The sequence below is a fragment of the Balaenoptera physalus genome (assembly GCF_965194825.1).
Source record: "Balaenoptera physalus genome assembly, chromosome: 13".
Classification (NCBI taxonomy): Eukaryota; Metazoa; Chordata; class Mammalia; order Artiodactyla; family Balaenopteridae; genus Balaenoptera; species Balaenoptera physalus.
In genome coordinates this window covers 5984164-6001222 of record NC_138892.1, presented here as the reverse complement: position 1 = coordinate 6001222, position 17059 = coordinate 5984164, and the positions used below count along the sequence as shown (strand labels likewise).

General features: G+C 47.7%; 2 protein-coding genes across 2 annotated transcripts in view; one reads left to right on the top strand and one right to left on the bottom strand.

Moving 5' to 3' along the window:
- MPPED1 (metallophosphoesterase domain containing 1) overlaps positions 1-17059 on the top strand; it is a 102888-nt gene that overhangs the window by 83639 nt on the left and 2190 nt on the right. The gene's annotated exons all lie outside the window — the stretch shown is intronic.
- The window catches only part of EFCAB6 (EF-hand calcium binding domain 6), a 252788-nt gene continuing 246444 nt past the window's right edge, over positions 10716-17059 (bottom strand). The window contains exons 31-32 of the mRNA XM_082420556.1: positions 14804-14953; positions 10716-12307 (exon numbers count right to left, since the gene is read on the bottom strand). Coding sequence (XP_082276682.1) covers positions 12185-12307; positions 14804-14953 — 273 coding nt within the window. The 3' untranslated portion in view covers positions 10716-12184. The remainder of the gene's footprint in view (positions 12308-14803; positions 14954-17059) is intronic.

Here is a 17059-nt window from a genome sequence, read left to right as displayed (position 1 = left end):
TATATTTTCATATATATATATATATTTTTTTTTTTTTAAATAGATCTTTATTGGAGTATAATTGCTTCACAATACCGTGTTAGTTTCTGTTGCACAACAAAGCAAATCAGCCATATGCATACACATGTCCCTATGTCCCCTCCTTCTTGAGCCTCCCTCCCATCCTCCCTATCTCACCCCTCTAGGTCATCACAAAGCACCGAGCCGATCTCCCCGTGCTATGCTGCTACTTCCCACCAGCCAACTGTTTTACATTCAGTAGTGTATATATGTTAATGCTACTCTCACCAGGGACTTCTGTGCATTAATTTTGTATCCTGCAACCTTACCAAATTCATTGATTAGCTCTAGTAGTTTTCTGGTGGCATCTTTAGGATTTTCTATGTATAGTATCATGTCATTGGCAAATAGTGACAGTTTTACTTCTTCTTTTCCAATTTATATTCCTTTTATTTCTTTTTCTTCCCTGATTGCCGTGGCTAGGACTTCCAAAACTATGTTGAATAAGAGTGGCGAGAGTGGACATCCTTGTCTTGTTCCTGATCCTAGTGGAAATGCTTCCAGTTTTTCACTATTGAGTATGATGCTTGCTGTGGGTTTGTCATATATGGCCTTTATTATGTTGAGATAGGTTCCCTCTATGCCCATTTTCTAGAGAGTTTTTATCATAAATTGGTGTTGAATTTTGTCAAAAGCTTTTTCTGCATCTATTGAGATGATCATATGGTTTTTATTCCTTAATTTGTTAATGTGGTGTATCACATTGATTGATTTGCATATATTGAAGAATCCATGCATCCCTGGGATAAATCTCACTTGATCATGGTGTGTGATCCTTTTAATGTGCTGTTGGATTCTGTTTGCTAGTATTTTCTTCAGGATTTTTGCATCTATGCTCTTCAGTGATATTGGTCTAAAATTATCTTTGTGATATCTTTTTCTGGTTTTGGTAGTGTGATGGTGGTTTTGTAGAATGAATTTGGGAGTGTTTCTCCCTCTGTAATGTTTTGGAAGACTCTTAGAAGGATTGGTGTTAGCTCTTCTCTAAATGTTTGGTAGAATCCGCCTGTGAAGCCATCTGGTCCTGGACTTTTGTTTATTGGAAGATTTTAAATTACAGTTTCAATTTCATTATTTGTGATAGGTCTGTTTATATTTTCTAATTCTTCCTGGTTCAGTCTTGGAAAATTGTACCTTTCCAAGAATTTGTCCATTTCTTTGTGGTTGTCCATTTTATTGGCATATAGTTGTTTGTAGTAGTCTCTTATAATCCTTTGTATTTCTGCAGTGTCAGTTGTGATTTCTCCTTTTTCATTTCTAATTTTATTGATTTGCATCCTCTCCCTTTTTTTCTTGATGAGTCTGGCTAAGGGTTTATCAATTTTGTTTATCTTCTCAGAGAACCAGCTTTTAGTTTTACTGATCTTTGCTATTGTTTTCTTCGTTTCTATTTCATTTATTTCTCCTCTGATCTTTATGATTTCTTTCCTTCTACTGACTTTGGGTTTTCTTTGTTCTTCTTTCTCTAGTTGTTTTAAGTGTAGGGTTAGATTGTTTATTTGAGATTTTTCTTGTTTCTTGAGGTGAGATTGAATTACTATAAACTTCCCTCTTAGAACTGCTTTTGCTGCATCCCATAGGTTTTGGGTTGTCGTGGTTTCATTGTCATTTGTTTCTATGTATTTTTTTTATTTCTTCTTTGATTTCTTCAGTGATCTCTCGGTTATTTAGTAGCACACTGTTTAGCCTCCATGGATTTGTGTTTTTTACAGTTTTTTTCCTGTAATTGATTTCCACTCTCATAGCGTTGTGGTCAGAAAAGATGCTTGATACGATTTCAATTTTCTTAAATTTTCAGAGGCTTGATTTGTGACCCAAGATGTGATCTATCCTGGAGAATGTTCCATGTGCACTTGAGAAGAAAGTGTATTCTGCCACTTTTGGGTGGAATGTTCTATAAATATCAATTAGATCTATCTGGTCTATTGTGTCATTTAAAGCTTGTGTTTCCTTATTTATTTTCTGTTTGGATGATCTGTCCATTGGTGTAAGTGGGGTGTTAAGGTCCCCTAGTATTATTGTGTTACTGTTGATTTCTCCTTTCATGGTTGTTAGCATTTGCCTTATGTACTGAGGTGCTCCTATGTTGGGTGCATAAACATTTATAATTGTTATATCTTCTTGGATTGATCCTTTGATCATTATGTAGTGTCCCTCCTTATCTTTTGTAACAGTCTTTATTTTAAAGTCTATTTTATCTGATACGAGTATTGCTACTCCAGCTTTCTTTTGATTTCCATTTGCATGGAATATCTTTTTCCATCCCTTCACTTTCAGTCTGTATGTGTCCCTAGGTCTGAAGTGGGTCTCTTGTAGACAGCATATATATGGGTCTTGTTTTTGTATCCATTCAGCCAGTCTATGTTTTTTGATTGGGGCATTTAATCCATTTACATTCAAGGTTATTATCAATATGTATGTTCCTATGACCATTTTCTTAATTGTTTTGGGTTTATTTTTGTGGATCTTTTTCTTCTCTTGTGTTTCTCCGCTTAGAGAAGTTTCTTTAGCATTTGTTGTAAAGCTGGTTTGGTGGTGCTGAATTCTCTTAGCTTTTGTTTGTCTGAAAAGCTTTTGACTTCTCCATCAGATCTGAATGAGATCCTTGCTGGGTAGAGTAATCTTGGTTGTAGGTTTTTCTCTTTCATCACTTTATGTATATCCTGCCACTGCCTTCTGGCCTGTGGAGTTTCCACTGAAAAATCAGCTGATAACCTTACGGGATTCCTTTGTATGTTATTTTTTGTTTTTCCCTTGCTGCTTTTAATATTTTTTCTTTGAATTTAATTTTTGTTAGTTTGATTAATGTGTGTCTTGGTGTGTTTTTCCGAGAGTTTATCTTGTATGGGACTCTCTGTGCTTCCTGGACTTGGGTGACTATTTCCTTTCCCATGTTAGGGAAGTTTTCAACTATAATCTCTTCAAATATTTTCTCAGACCCTTCCTTTCTTTTTCTCTTCTTCTTCTAAAACCCCTATAATTCTAATGTTGGTGCATTTAGTGTTGTCCCAGAGGTCTCTGAGATTGTCTTCAATTCTTTTCATTCTTTTTTCTTTATTCTGCTCCTCGGCAGTTATTTCCACCATTCTGTCTTCCAGCTCACTTATTCGTTCTTCTGCCTCAGTTATTCTGTTATTGATTCCTTCTAGTGTATTTTTCATTTCAGTTATTGTACTATTCATCTCTGTTTGTTTGTTCTTTAGTTCTTCTAGATCTTTGTTAAACATTTCTTGTATTTTCTCAGTCCGTGCTTCCATTCTATTTCCGAGATTCTGGATCATCTTTACTATCATTACTCTGAATTATTTTTCAGGTAGATTGCCTATTTCCTTGTCATTTATTTGATCTTGTAGGTTTTTACCTTGCTCCTTCATCTGTGATATATTTTTTTGCCATCTTATTTATTTATTTATTTTTATGAGTGGGATTGTGCTCCTGTTTTACTGGTTGTTTGGCCTGAGGCTTCCAACACTGGAGTTTGTAGGCTATTGGGTAGAGCTGGGTCTTGGTGCTGAGATGAGGAACTCTGTGAGACCTCACTCCGATGAATATTCCCTGGGGTCTGAGCTTCTCTGTTAGTCCAGTGGTTCAGACTCAGAGCTCCCACTGCAGGAGCTTCCGCCCAAACCCATGCTCGCAAATCAAGATCCCACAAGCCACGTGGGGTGGCAAAAAAAAAAAGAACAATAAAAAGTAAAAAATAATATTAGACTAGGAAACTAACATATGTTAGAAAGAATGTAAAAATAAAAACATAGATGAATCAACAATCGGAAGGTACATCGGTATCACAGTAGTAAAAATGAGGAAAAGGGAAAAGGGGAAAAAAAAAAAAAGGAGGGTGGGAAAAGGCCTTGGCTGTGGAAGGCAGGGCCTAAGGAAGGGCGAGGTTTGGGTGGTGGGCGGGGCCAATGCTCAGGACCCACAGGGCTGGAAAATGCCTTGGGGGCTGTGGGGGGTGGGGCGTAGACTCAAGGAACAGAAGGGGCCCAGGCGTGCCCCCCACCCCTGGTCTCAGAGGGCGGAGCACCTCACCTGGGAGCCCAGCAGGCTCTGCGTGTCCAAATGGGCAGGGCAATCGCCCTTTGCTTCTCTCCTGCTCCTCCTGCAGGGCCCCTCCCACAGGGCTCCTCCCACCTGTCTCCTCTGATCTCCCGGGTCTCCCTCCTATTCTGCCAGGACGCATGCAGCCTGGAGGGGGCTTGGAGGGCAGGGTATCGGCCTGGGAGCTCAGCAGGCTCCCCGTGCCCGAGTGGGCAAGGCGGTCGCCCTCTGCTCCTCTCGCGCTCTTCCCTGAGAGTCCCTCCCACCTGCCTCTCCTGATCTCTCCGGCCTCAGGGGTGCCGATGTTGTCTGGCCTCCACTTCTCCTCCCCCCTTGGTCCCCCTATGTCCTACCGGTTCACTGTGGGGTTCCTCCCGTCTCCTTGGGGATGAGAGCCCCCACTAGCAGCCAGCAGGCACCCTAGTTGGGGGGAGACTAACTCCTCGTCTTCCCTCACTGCCATCTTGACTCTGCCCCTCATATATATTTTTGGATTGACTTGACATATAAATCTTGCTGAGATTTTGATTGGGATTGCATAGAATCTATAGATCAAACTGGAGAGAAGTGATATTTTAACAACATTGAGTCTCACAATTCATGAAAACCATTTATCTCTCTGTTTATTTAGATTTTTGATTTCCTTCATTTATGTTTTGCAGTTTTCATCATACAGATCCTATACACATTTGTTAGATTTATATCTAAGTACTTAATGGGGGTATATTATAAATAGTACTGTTTTTTAAACTTCACGTTTTGATTGTTCACTGTGGGTGCATAGACATATAATTAACTTTTGGGTACTGACCTTGTCACTCACTTAGTTAGCTTATTTAACTTGTTGGTGAGTTCTTTGGAATTTAACCATGTCATCTGCAAATAGAGACAACTTCATTTCTTCCTTCCCATTTTTATTTTTCCTACCTTATTGCACTGGTTAGGACTATTGGTATGATGTTGAATAAAAGTGATGAGGGAGGACATTCTTGCCTTTCTCCTGATCTTAGGGGAAAACATTCAATTTCTTACCATTCACTGTAATTTTAGCTATAGTGTTTTGTAAATGTTTCTTATTCAGTTAATGAAGTTCCTTTCTGTTCCTAGTTTGCTAAGAGGTTTTTTTATGAAATAGTGCTGAATTTTGTCAAATGCTTTTTCTGCATCTACTAAGATGGTCATATGTTTAATATGATAGGTCTATGTGTGGACCTCTGTGAGCCTTTATCCTCCTTGGAGTTCATTGAACTTCTTGAATATGCAGATTCATGTTTTTCTTCAAATTTGGGAAATTTTTGGCCATTGTTTCTCCAAATATTCTTTCTGCCCCTTTTTCTCTATCCTCTCCTTCTGGGACTTCCACTGTGTGTATGATACCCTACAAATCTTTGAGGCTCTGTTCATTTTTCTTCTTCAAGAAAGAATTTTGTTCTTCCTTTATTTATTTATTTATTTCTGTTCTTCAGACTGGATAATCTCAATTCACTCATACTCAAGTTTTCTGATTCTTTCTTCTGCATCTTCAAATTTGCTGTTAAGCTCTTCTAGTGAATTTTAAATTTCAGTTGAACTTTTCAAACTCTGGAATTTCTTTTTGGTCCTTTTTAATACTTTTGATCTGCTTATTTAATACTTTTAATATCCTCTATTTGGTAAGATATTGTTCTTGTACTTTCTTTTTCTTCTTTAGACATGGGTTCCTTTGGATATTTGAATATATTTAAAATAGCTGATTTAAAGTTTTTGTCTACTAAGTCCAATATCTGGGCTTCCTCTGGGGCAGTTTTTATTGATTATATTTTTTCCCCTGTGTATGGGCCATACTTTCATGTTTCTTTGTATGTCTTATAATTTTTTGTTAAACAATGGTCATTTAAAATAATGTACTATAGCAACTTTGGAAATAAGATTCTCCTCCTCCAAAGGTTTATTGTTGTTGCTGCTTATTGTAGTTGTTTATTTAGTGACTTCTCTGAAATAATTCTGTAAAGTTTGTATTCTTTGTCATGTGTGGCCATTGAAATCTTTTCTCAGGTAGCTTAATGGTTAGCTAATGATTAGGCAGAGATTTCCTTAAACACTTGAAAGCAGTAAATCTCCCAATCTGCTGCTGAGCTCTGTGTGCATTTTGAATCATGCCTTCAACACTCAGGTAGGTAGTTGACAACTCTGCTTTAGCCTTGATTTCCTGCTTGTGCAGAGCCTTAAGGTCAGCTAGAGATGACAGGAATAGGGCTTTCTCATGTCTTTTCTGAGCACGCACACATCCCTGGGCATGTGCCCAGCCCTACGCACATACATGGCCTTCTAGGTTCCCAGGAATATCTTGGGAACTTTCCAAACCCTCTTATTCCTCAGCTTTTCCTTTTAAGCGTTCTGTGTAGTCTATTGGTTACCCCAGCTGTTATCTACTGCCTCAAGCAGCCGCAAAGTTAAAACATTTGTGTGTAATTTTTTTTTGACAAACGTCCCCTCCCCTACTCTGGGGGAAATTTTTTTTCATACCTGTAACTGTGCAGTCTCTGAGTCAGTTCACATACAGGCAGTCTTGCAAATGAGGTCTTCCAGGGAATCACTAGGCAGGTCAAATAATGATAATTCTTTGGGAATGAGGCTTTGAAAGTGCTCCACCTCTATTCTGCTCTCTGCATTGAGAGAGCTGTTATTTCTCAAGGCTACTGTGGAGCCGGAGGTGGCTGATTGGGCTAGGGAAAGCTAAAATGCCACAAAGCTTGCTGTCCTTGCTAGGTTTCAGCTGTTTTTCTTGAATAAATGTTCCTTGGGTTCTTGCAAATCCTCGGTTAAGTTCTAGAATTCTGAAAAAGTTGATTCTAACAATTTGGAGGAGAGACGTGTCAGAGGTCCTTATTCTTCTAATTTTGCCTCTATGATTCCATCTTATCTCCTGTATTGACTTATTAACTTTTGAAAGTATATATAACTTTTAACTTTTAAAACTCTCCCTCCCTCCCTCTCTCTCTCTCTCATATGCATATGAGAATCTTATGTATATAAAGGAATCTTGCCTGGTCCAATAAGCTTCTTTTCTGTATAGTTTAGGGTCTTTCACTAATTTTGGAAAATTCTCAGCCATCATTTATTCAAATATTTCTTCTGCCCCATGTTCTCTTTCTTCTTCTTAGTTTCCAATTATGTATATGTTAGACCATTTTAAATTGTCCCACATCTCTCTGATATTTTGTTATTTTTCCCATTCTTTCTTCTCTTTGCATTTCAATTGGGGTACATGTTATTAATCTATCTTCAAGGTCACTCATTCTTTCCTTGATTGTGTAAGTCTACTGATGCGTCTGTCAAAGGCAATCATTATCTTTGTTACTGTTTTTCATTTCTAACATTTCAATTTGATTCTTACAGTTTCCACCTCTCTGCTGAAACTTCCTGTCTGATTATATGTGTTGTCTACTTTTCCTGCTAGAGCTTTAACATACAAATTGATTATTTTAAATTTCTTTTCTGATAGTTTAAAATCTGTGCCAAATCTGAGTCTCATTCTGTTGACTGCTTTGTCTCTTCAGACTGTTTTTTTTTCTTTCTTTTAATTGCCCTTTGGTATGCCTCATAATTTTTTTATTAAAAGCTGGACATTTGTATAGCAGAGGTCAGCAAACTCTTTCTGTAGAAAGTCAGATGGAAAATATTTTAGGCTTTGTGGGCTACATACAGTCTGTCGATTCTTGTCCTTCTTGCTCTTGTTCTCTTTCTCCTCCTCCAACCTTTTAAAAATGTGAAAATCATTCTTAGCTCATAGACTGTACGAAAATAAGCCACAGGTCCTATTTGGTCCACTGGTTGTGATTTGCTAACCTCTGATACAATAGAACAGTAGATGCTGAGGTAAGTATTTTTTACGCTTGGAGAAGAATATGTCTTTCTTTCTGTTAGGACTTTAGTGTGGGGCTTGCGTTGATCTTGTCAGGAGTTGGGCTGCATTGAATTTGCTCGCAGCTTGCCTTTGGGTCTTCCTTTGTGCTGCTCCCTGGAGCGATGGGCTCCTGTGGCTCTCCTAGCTGTTTCCCCTTTCATTGTTTTTTTTAAATTAATTGATTAATTTATTTATTTTTGGCGTGTTGGGTCTTCGTTCCTCTGCGAGGGCTTTCTCTAGTTGCGGCGAGCGGGGGCCACTCTTCATCGCGGTGCGCGGGCCTCTCACTATCGCGGCCTCTCTTGTTGCGGAGCACGGGCTCCAGACGCACAGGCTCAGTAGTTGTGGCTCACGGGCCTAGTTGCTCCGCGGCATGTGGGATCTTCACAGACCAGGGCTCGAACCCGTGTCCCCTGCATTGGCAGGCAGATTCTCAACCACTGCACCACCAGGGAAGCCCCCTCCCCTTTCATTTTATCTGATGATTGTCGGTGTGGTGGTGGAGGATGGGGTGGGGGCTTCTCTGAGGTTCTGATTCGGCCTTGCATACTGTGAGCCTTCATGAGTGCCCTGCCCCTCCTGCAGATGTAATACAGGGCTTAGCATGTATTTCTGCCCCATCCACCTCCAGAAGTAGAGCTTGTTCTGCCCCCTCGCCTGCACTGGGCTCTGACCGGTGCCCTCAGGCTACGGTTTTGCTGTCCTTTTCTCTGCATATGGAGCTTTCTGTTCCCTTCGAGGGATGGGGAGATGGGTTCTGGCAGAGTTTCAGCAGTGGCTGCTGGTACCCTCTTCCAGCCACACCGCTGCGGGGACGGGGACGGAGGAAGCTTCCTCTGGATCCTCCGGGATCTCTGTGAGCGCCTGGTGAGGTTCCTGGAGGATGCAGACTCCTCTGTGTCAGAGCCCCCAGAGCCTTCACATTCCCAGGTTAGCCCACATTTGGTTTTGAGCAATCTGTTAAAAATGTCCAGCTGAATCCTCTTACTAGCTTATATGGTATTCTGTGATGTCTAGCCCAGGCAAGCAAATGCTTGGGTCTTGTTTCTCCCTGCAGGCACCTGTCTGTCTCCAGACTTCAGTGAATTGTTTGTGCTGAGCTCCGTTCTCAGGTGGGTTTAAGGAAAGTTGTTAACTTGCATTTTGTCCAGCTTTTCTCCTCATACAGGTGCGAGTGATGCTCTTTCCAGCTCTCTGCATCTCAAAGCCCAAAACCACAGGTGCTTCTCAAACCTCTGTTGTGTCATGCTTACTAATAGCTCATTGGCCAAAACAAGTCACGTGGCTGAGTGTGGCTTCAAGGACTGGGGAGATAGACATTATTTAGCAACAGGAACTTCAAGGTCAAAAGCAAGGGACATGGATACATGACGGGGAGACAAATGGGGCCATTTGCTTTAATATGAGTTCTACTGGGGTGGAAAAGTGGGCCCTCAGTTCTTTCAACACAGTAGGATCCAGAAGGGCTGTTGCTCCCAGCTGGGCCTGGCTCTGGGAAGGCTGCCCACCTGAAGACACCTGATCGGGATACAAGGGCCCAGGAAAGAGAAGAGGGAGGGGACAGGTGGTCCCGGCGGGGAGCACGGTACTGCCTTTGGGAAATGGCCCAGCCCTCTTGGCCTCCCAGCGTTGACTCTGAGGGCCCTCGGCTGAAACCCTCCCTCAACCTCTTGCTGAAATTCTGTCCTGAAGTCCAGCTCTAGGCGTAGGGCCAGGGCTCTTCGGGTTCCCATACCCAGGGCTCCCCCCACCAGCCCTGACCGCCTCTCTTTTGATTGTCTCTGACCTACCTTGTTGGGGGTTCTAGGAGGCAGGTTTGGGTTTGACTCGTGGGGCTGGGCACAGACCGACTGGTGGACGAGCCCGCGGGAAGCGGGATTATCTTCATTTTGCAGATGCGGAAACGGAGGCTCAGCCAGAGAGGGAAGTTGCACAGGGGCCAGAGGATGAGCAGGGGGCAGCCAGACACCCTGATGCTCAGTCCAGCCCTGCTCTGTTGACTCAAGCTTGAAAGGGCCAGGCATTGGGAAAGCAGCTGCCCCACCTCTTCTGGGGTTAAGGGAGAGGGTGGCTTACAGCCCACTCGCCTGGAACCCTCGGCTCGGAAGCTCTGCTAACTCCGAGAGGAAACCCCACTGCAGAGCCAAACTCTTTCCACATGTGGTCCTCACAATGTCCTCTGAGAGGGGGCTGTGATTGCCCATTTTACAGATGTGGAAAGTGAGACTCAGAGGGGTGAAATGACTTGGCTGAGTGTCATGGTAGAGCTGGAACTGGAACCCCATCTCACTGACACCAAAACTACTCTGAGAATGTTTCAGGAGGGCTGGTGGCCAGTTGTGACCCCACTGAGTCCTGCTTCTGTGTCAGGATGAGCCACTGGCCTCTTGAGCCCCTTCTTGACCTGGAGGCCCCCTAAGTCCCTCAATGACAGACCCACAGGATGCTGAACAGCACCAGACGAAATGCGCAGCTCAGCCTGGGGAAGTCAGGAAGGCTTCCTGTAAGAGGCAGCTCTGCACTGAGTTTTGAAGGACAAGTTAGCATTCCCTGAGGAGCAGGTGCAGAGTGTGGGCGGCATCTCAAGAAGGTTGAAGCCCGGCACACGGGGTGGGGGCTGGGCACACAGGTGGGGCCCCGAATGCTGGGGCAGGGGCACAAGGGCAGGGCATCCTCCCACCCCTGCTCCTTAGAAAGAAGAGCTGCTGGGACCGAGGGTGTTCCTGTTCCACGGCCCCTCCCTCCCTCCTCCCTGAACTCAGGCTGCCCTCAGGGCAACCCCTCCCCCTTCCCCCCCGCCCCGCAGTGGGCTTCTTCGTCCTCTGAGCCTCCCCCAGGGCCCCCAGGTTCTCTGGGATCTGGGGGCCTCCGCAGTCCTGGCCCAGACAGACCTCCTCAGCCTGGTCCCCGGTGCCCCCCTGCCAGGCTGGGGGGTGCCTGGCTGAGGGGCAGGAAGCAAGGGGCCACCTCCTCACTCCTCACGCATCCCAGAGGGCATCCTTCCCTCCTCCACCTGGGCCTCAGGGTCTCCATCTCTCCACTGGGGACGGAGCCCTCACCCGGCCCGCTGGAGTGGCGGTGCAGCCAGCAGGGCTCACAGGAGGTTAGCCCTGGTCTGGCTTCCTAAGAGCTCCCATGGCCTCTGTTTGAACATTTGACTCCTTCCCTGGTCAGCAGCCGTGTCTGTGTCCGGTGGGAGCAGGGAAAGGAGGAGGCGTGGTCATGGCAGTGACGGCCACAGGAAAGGGGAGGAGAAGCCAAGGCCGCTGCCCAGGCCCTGGGGAACCCGCCCTCCGGTGGCTGGGGCCGCGGTGGGCGCTGGCCGGGCCTCCCTCTGAGGGAAGTGAGGCCCGCTGGCCGTGTGTTGCTCGTGTGTTTACTCAGGGTGACAGTGGAGGCTCCTTGTCCCCACCCCTCCCTGACAGCCTGGGGTCACACAGCTCAGGGGCAGCTCTCCTGCCTGCCTCTCCTGTTCCTTCCAGAACCTTCCAGAAGGCAGCAAACTGTCTCCCTTCCATCTTCTTCATGATGGGTGGAAAGGACTGCGGCGATTTAAAACTTCTCTTAGCTTGTCACACCCTGTCGTGACCAAGCAAGAGTCCCTCCCGCAATGGGCGCTGGTGGGTGGCTCCAATCAGCTGTCAGCTCGTCGGGCCCCGGAAAGGCTGAGCCCCCAGAGAACACGTGGGGCCTGACTTAGATGTCGGCCGCTCCTCCGTGACGTCAGGCTGGTGCCTGTGTCCCCAGGGGCAGAGAGGTGGCCCTGTGGACAAGCCCAGCAGGGGCACAGACGTGACCCAGGTCGAGGAAGTGCTGTGGCATCCCTGAGGCACCCAGCAAGCTCTTATGAATAAAACCTTCAGAAAATCTGAGTTTTGAAGTTTATTGTTGGTGGTTCTTTTAAAGTCTCAAGCATCATTCTTGCAAAGACTAACATTTTAATTTGCTCAAACTGACGAGGGTCCCGAGGCTCAGCGGGGCAGCCCCGAGGCCCTCTGGAAGGCCGCTGCTGATGTTAGAGCCCCGCGCTGGGCCTGGGATGACCTCGGAAAGACGCAGGCCGGGCGTGGGTGTGGGCTCTGTTTTGGGGACACTCTGGAAGTTCGTGAGACACCCCGATGATAGATTTTACTGGTCTCGGGGACAGGCCCTGCAGTCCCCGTCTGTCCGCGCTGGGCTCGCAGAGCTGGCCCCCTACTGAAGGAAGGCCCGGAGGAAGTCGTTGTAGGAGATTTTTGAAGACAGCGTCTTGTCATAATACTCCAGGATGTGGAAGAACTCCTCCTCGGAGAGGTTGACGCTGTACTGCCCCAGGACCTGCAGGAGAGACGGGGAGCCCCCGCTGGTCTCGGAGCCACTCAAGGAGGCATGCGCCCACCTCTCCTCCCGCCCCGAGCCTGGACCGCCCGCCTCCAGAGCCGCCCCCCAGCAGCTCTCTCTCCCGCTTCCCTTCTCCCCACCCCTCTTCTCTGCCCCCCCACCCAACAGGGAAGCCCCATCCAGCAACGCAGGTGTGGGACAGGAAGACCCCTGGACTTCCCTTCAGATGGAAGCCGCTGGGGTTCCCTACTCCTACCCGGCCCTCCCAGAATCGCTTCCCCGAAGGGTAGTGAGGCTGGTCAACGTGGAGGACGAGGAGGATGGATGGAGAGGAGGGGACTGGAGGGGAGACCTGGCCACAGGGCCTTAGCTAGGGTGGGGCCTCGGGGTGCAGCCCACCCGGGGAGGAGAGCAGGCCCGCAGGTGCAGGGTGCAGGGAGTAGTTATGACCCAACAGTAATACAGCCCGTGGCAGAGCCTGCTATTGCCCAACCAATACCGATTGCCCTTTCCCCTTCCGTTATCAGAACCCTGATTTTCTTCCAGACTGCTGGCAGTCCACCTAAAAATGGCGACATTTCTTAGCTTCTCTTATAGCTAGGTATGTTCTGGCCAGTTAAAACTAAGTGAGAATGTTATGTGGGACTTCTGGGAAGTCTCTTAAGAAGAAAGGCATGCCCTCTTTCTCTCTTTTCTGCTGCCTGGAATGTGAAAGTGATGCTGGGGCTTTAGCAGCCATCTTGGACCATGAGGCAACCCTGAGGCAGGAAGTCAGGTGTTGAGGACGGTAGAAAAAAATACAGATGTCCCCGATGACTGTCCGGCCACCACGCCAGCTCTGGACTTCCTACCTCTGGGATTCTTTTATGGGAGAGAGAAATAAACTTCTACCACGTTTAAGGTGCTGTTATTTTTTTTCCACCTCTGTTATGTGCAACGGAGACAAATTTTAATAGATAGATACCCTATTAAATAAATATAAAGATTAGGTTATACATTTCCTATCTATGTTTTGTGTTATAATTTGTTTCTCAGAGCGGGCTAGAAAGTGGGCCTAGAAGAGCCTGACGTTCCTCTGGGGCCGGCAGGACTGGCCCGGGACCATGGGGCTGAGGTCAGCTGGCCTGGCTATGGGGCTGATGGGCTGAGAGCAGAAAAGGCGACTGAGACTGGGTGTCCAGAGGGTCCCAGCACCCATCTGGTCTCTGGCTCTGCTGAGGGCAACGTCTCCGTTTCTATTGCCCTCTCCCTGCTGTCACCCACCCCGGATTCCTGGGAAGTTACCTGAAGAGGAGGAGACTAACAGAAGCTCACCCGCTTCCTTTCCTTCTCTGGTTGAGAATTTTACTTGCCCCCAAAGTACAGACAAACGCTGTGAGCTGGCTGCCACTGTGGGGCACGGAGGCCCCCGCCCAGCGACAGGCCTGGCCCTGCCCACCGTGCGCGGCACTGGCACTGGGGCTCTAGGGGGCGCCTCGCCCTCCAGCGCCTGGCACGAGGCCCTTGAGAATGCAGCCCCGCCAGGCCCTCCAACTGCGGTTCATCCTCCTGCATTATTATTTAAGAAAAGCTTTTTTACTTAAAAAACTTTTTTTTAGCTGTTGAAGCACAGATAAATCTAAGGAATACATTTTATTGTAAGTGCATTTTGAGGTCATAACCCCTTCTCTCTTTGATGTCTCGACTGAGTTTTCTTCTTGGCTGTAATATTTGATTTTTAATCTAATGTTCTAGACCTCAATGATTTTCTGAACCTCAGTGGCCGGGGTGGGGATGCAGAGAGAAGAGGAGAGGGGGGTCAAGAAACTGCCAATCCAAGGAGTTCTACGTTATTCTGAACGTGGGAGTTTTAAGTCACCCTTGAGGGTGGTCCGTTTCTTTCCTCTGGGAGAAGCACTCCCAAGGTTCTGCAGGGTAAAGTCAAGCAAAGGTTCTGCTCCAGAGGGTGGCTGCGGTGGGCGAGGCGCTCCCTCCAGACCACCTTCCTCTGTGGATGCTGGACTTCCTCGCGGGGCAGGAAAGGCACAGGGGTTCAGGCTCTGTGGGCCCTGAGTCGGACACCTGGGACCCTGCCTCGGTCCCCCGATGCTGTCATTCTGCTCTGTGACCCTGCTGGCTCCCCCCATAAAGGCCTGGAGGGGTGGCTGGGGAGGAGGCCTGGCCTGGCGTGCGGTGGAGTGCAGCCAGGGCTCCGAGGAGCCGCAGCAGGTGTCGTGGTGCACCAAGGGCAGCTGCACTCAGGTGTTGGCACCGGGACGTCCCTGCAGGGTTCTAGAAAGCTTCAGGGAGGAGAGCCCGGGGTCTGCAGCGCAGGGACAATTGCACTCGGCTCTTGATAACCTGGGGGAACCAAGGAAGTGAGGTCTGGGACAGCTGCCCACACCTGGGCCTTCCGCTGGGGGTTGGCGGATCCTTTCTGGAGGTTTTCTGGCCACTGGCATTTGGCAACTGCTTCCTGGTCAGAGGTCACAGCCGCACAAGACCTGTGCTCACCTTCCTGAAATCAGCCACGCTCAAAAACCCCGTCCTTCCCTCGTCGTAGGCCTTGAGCGTGCGCCGCATCTGCCTCCAGCAGCGCACAATTCTGGGTTGAATCCGCAGCAGGGCGGAGTAAAAGGAAGAAGTCTCAGAACCGCCTTCTTTCTGGGAAAAGAACCAAAAACCAAGAGGAGGTAAGAAAGGAGCTTTTGGATGGGAAAGACAGAGCGGAGAGGCCATGGCCCGAAGGGGAGGGGGGAGGGCTGCGAGCACCTCTCTTGGGCCTCGTTCGCGTCTCGGCCCCCTGCTCGCTCCCCACCCCACGCGCCCAGCGAGAATGGAGTCGCCAAGCTCCCCATCCCTGCTGCCCATCCTTGCATTACCAGTCTGCGTGTGGGCTGATCACAGACAGCATCTCCTTGACATCTCCTTCCCCTCCTCCCCCACGCTGGGAGGAAGGTAGGTCTCCTCATCCCCATTTCCTGGATTGGGAAATGGAGGCTCAGGGAGGCTCCGCTTGACGCCAACACCTGCCAGGCCGCCTCGCAGGGAGGCCCCCCCTCCCACGTACTTGAGGGGTGAGCCAGACAGATAACCGGCCAATTTCAAAATAGTTTGAGGGAAAAAAAGAGGTTCAGCTGGGGTCTTCTAGTACGTTCTTATAATGAACAGAGTTTTTAAAAAAATCACAAGGTTGTAATTATATCTAGTAATTAGACAGTACACTACACTATGATTATTTCATTTAGGTGCTATTTATTAGATTGAAAACAAGATGTTTTAGCACGTTTTAGCCCCCAAAGCATGTCTGAATATCACAGAGGTGGAATGTAGGCGGTAATGTGTGACACATGTTGGGAAAGTTTCATTTTTAACATGGCACTACATGAAACAAATTAGCACAAAGTTAAATTGCTTTCAATTTTTATATCATTTAGCACCTATGATAGAAACCAGATACACTATAGCTTCGTTAGCTGCCAATTTATCCAATCAGCTGGTCGGCCCGCACGGAAGAGAAGGGATTGTACGCGCACTTGCCCTTCCCACACCCAAGCCTGGCTTGAGAAAGGGTTTCCCATCCCCGCCCTGTACACCAACCCATCCAGAAGTCCTCCGCCTCTAGAAGAGCCCCCAAAAGCAAACCCCAGCTCACTTCCACAGAGGGTGTCTCTGCTGTCAAAGTTGTAGAAAGCCCCCAAAGCACTAGAAAAGGCAATGGCCCTTTTAGCTACTCTGCCGGCAGACAGTTGGCATGGTGGGGCCTGGACAGCCTGCAGAGGGGATGGGGGCTGGCACAGGGGCCAGGCAGGGGCAGGGGCAGGCCCTGGTCACACTCTCTCCTGGGACAGGCTCTCGGGGAGTCTCACCACCTGTCAGTCATGCCCAGGATGGAAGACAGGACTAGCCTAAGCCACAGAGCGGAGGCTGTGGTCACGTCTGGGTGAAAGACCGGAGCTGGGGGGCGAGGCAGCAGCACACGGAGGCGAGCTGGGACATCTGCCCAGGGGCTCAGCACCCCTCCCCTCATTTACAGAAAGGGGAGCTGAGGCCGGGAGAGGTGGAGGAGGGCCAGAGCTGGCGGCGGCCTTGAAGGCTGTGCGTTCTCCACGGTTCTCCAGCTATGTTCCTGTGTCCCCTGATGACCCACCAAGGACAGTGTTTTCTCCACTCACAGAAAAGCTGAGCTAGAGAAAGAATTGTCTTAAGGTTAAGTTTTACTTCCTTAACTTGGCCTAAGCCCTTGATGCTACCTTTTGCTTGGCTAAACTAGAAACTATGCTAAGATGGGGCCCGATTTAGCCCAAAATGACAAATGCGGCTGCATGGAAAGCTTCTGCTATGGAATCCACTGTTTGCTGGGCTAAGCCGCCATCGGTCTTAAGCCGCCACTGTGCTGTCAGGCCTGCCCCACACCTCTGGTCCCCGCAGCTGAGTCCTAAGGCAGCTGGATGGCATCAGCTGTGTTTGCTCCCAAGTCGACAAGGCCAGTTGTACTTGTTTAATTCAATGTAACTGAATTCAGTGTTATAGATGAGGGAATATGAGTGTGAAAAAGCCTTTTTCTACTTCATGCTGTGGAAAGACTCGAGAAAGGTGAGTCCGTGAACAGCGTGGTTGAAGTGGGTGTGGGTGAGAATCATAAAATTACAAACGATTAAGAAAAAAGGTACAAATCTAGGGCACAGGCCCTCCAGTTGCCATTTAAGCAACTTTAGGGTCTCATTCCTCTTCAAGGAAACAAGAAGAGAACTGTAGACAAGGCATCAC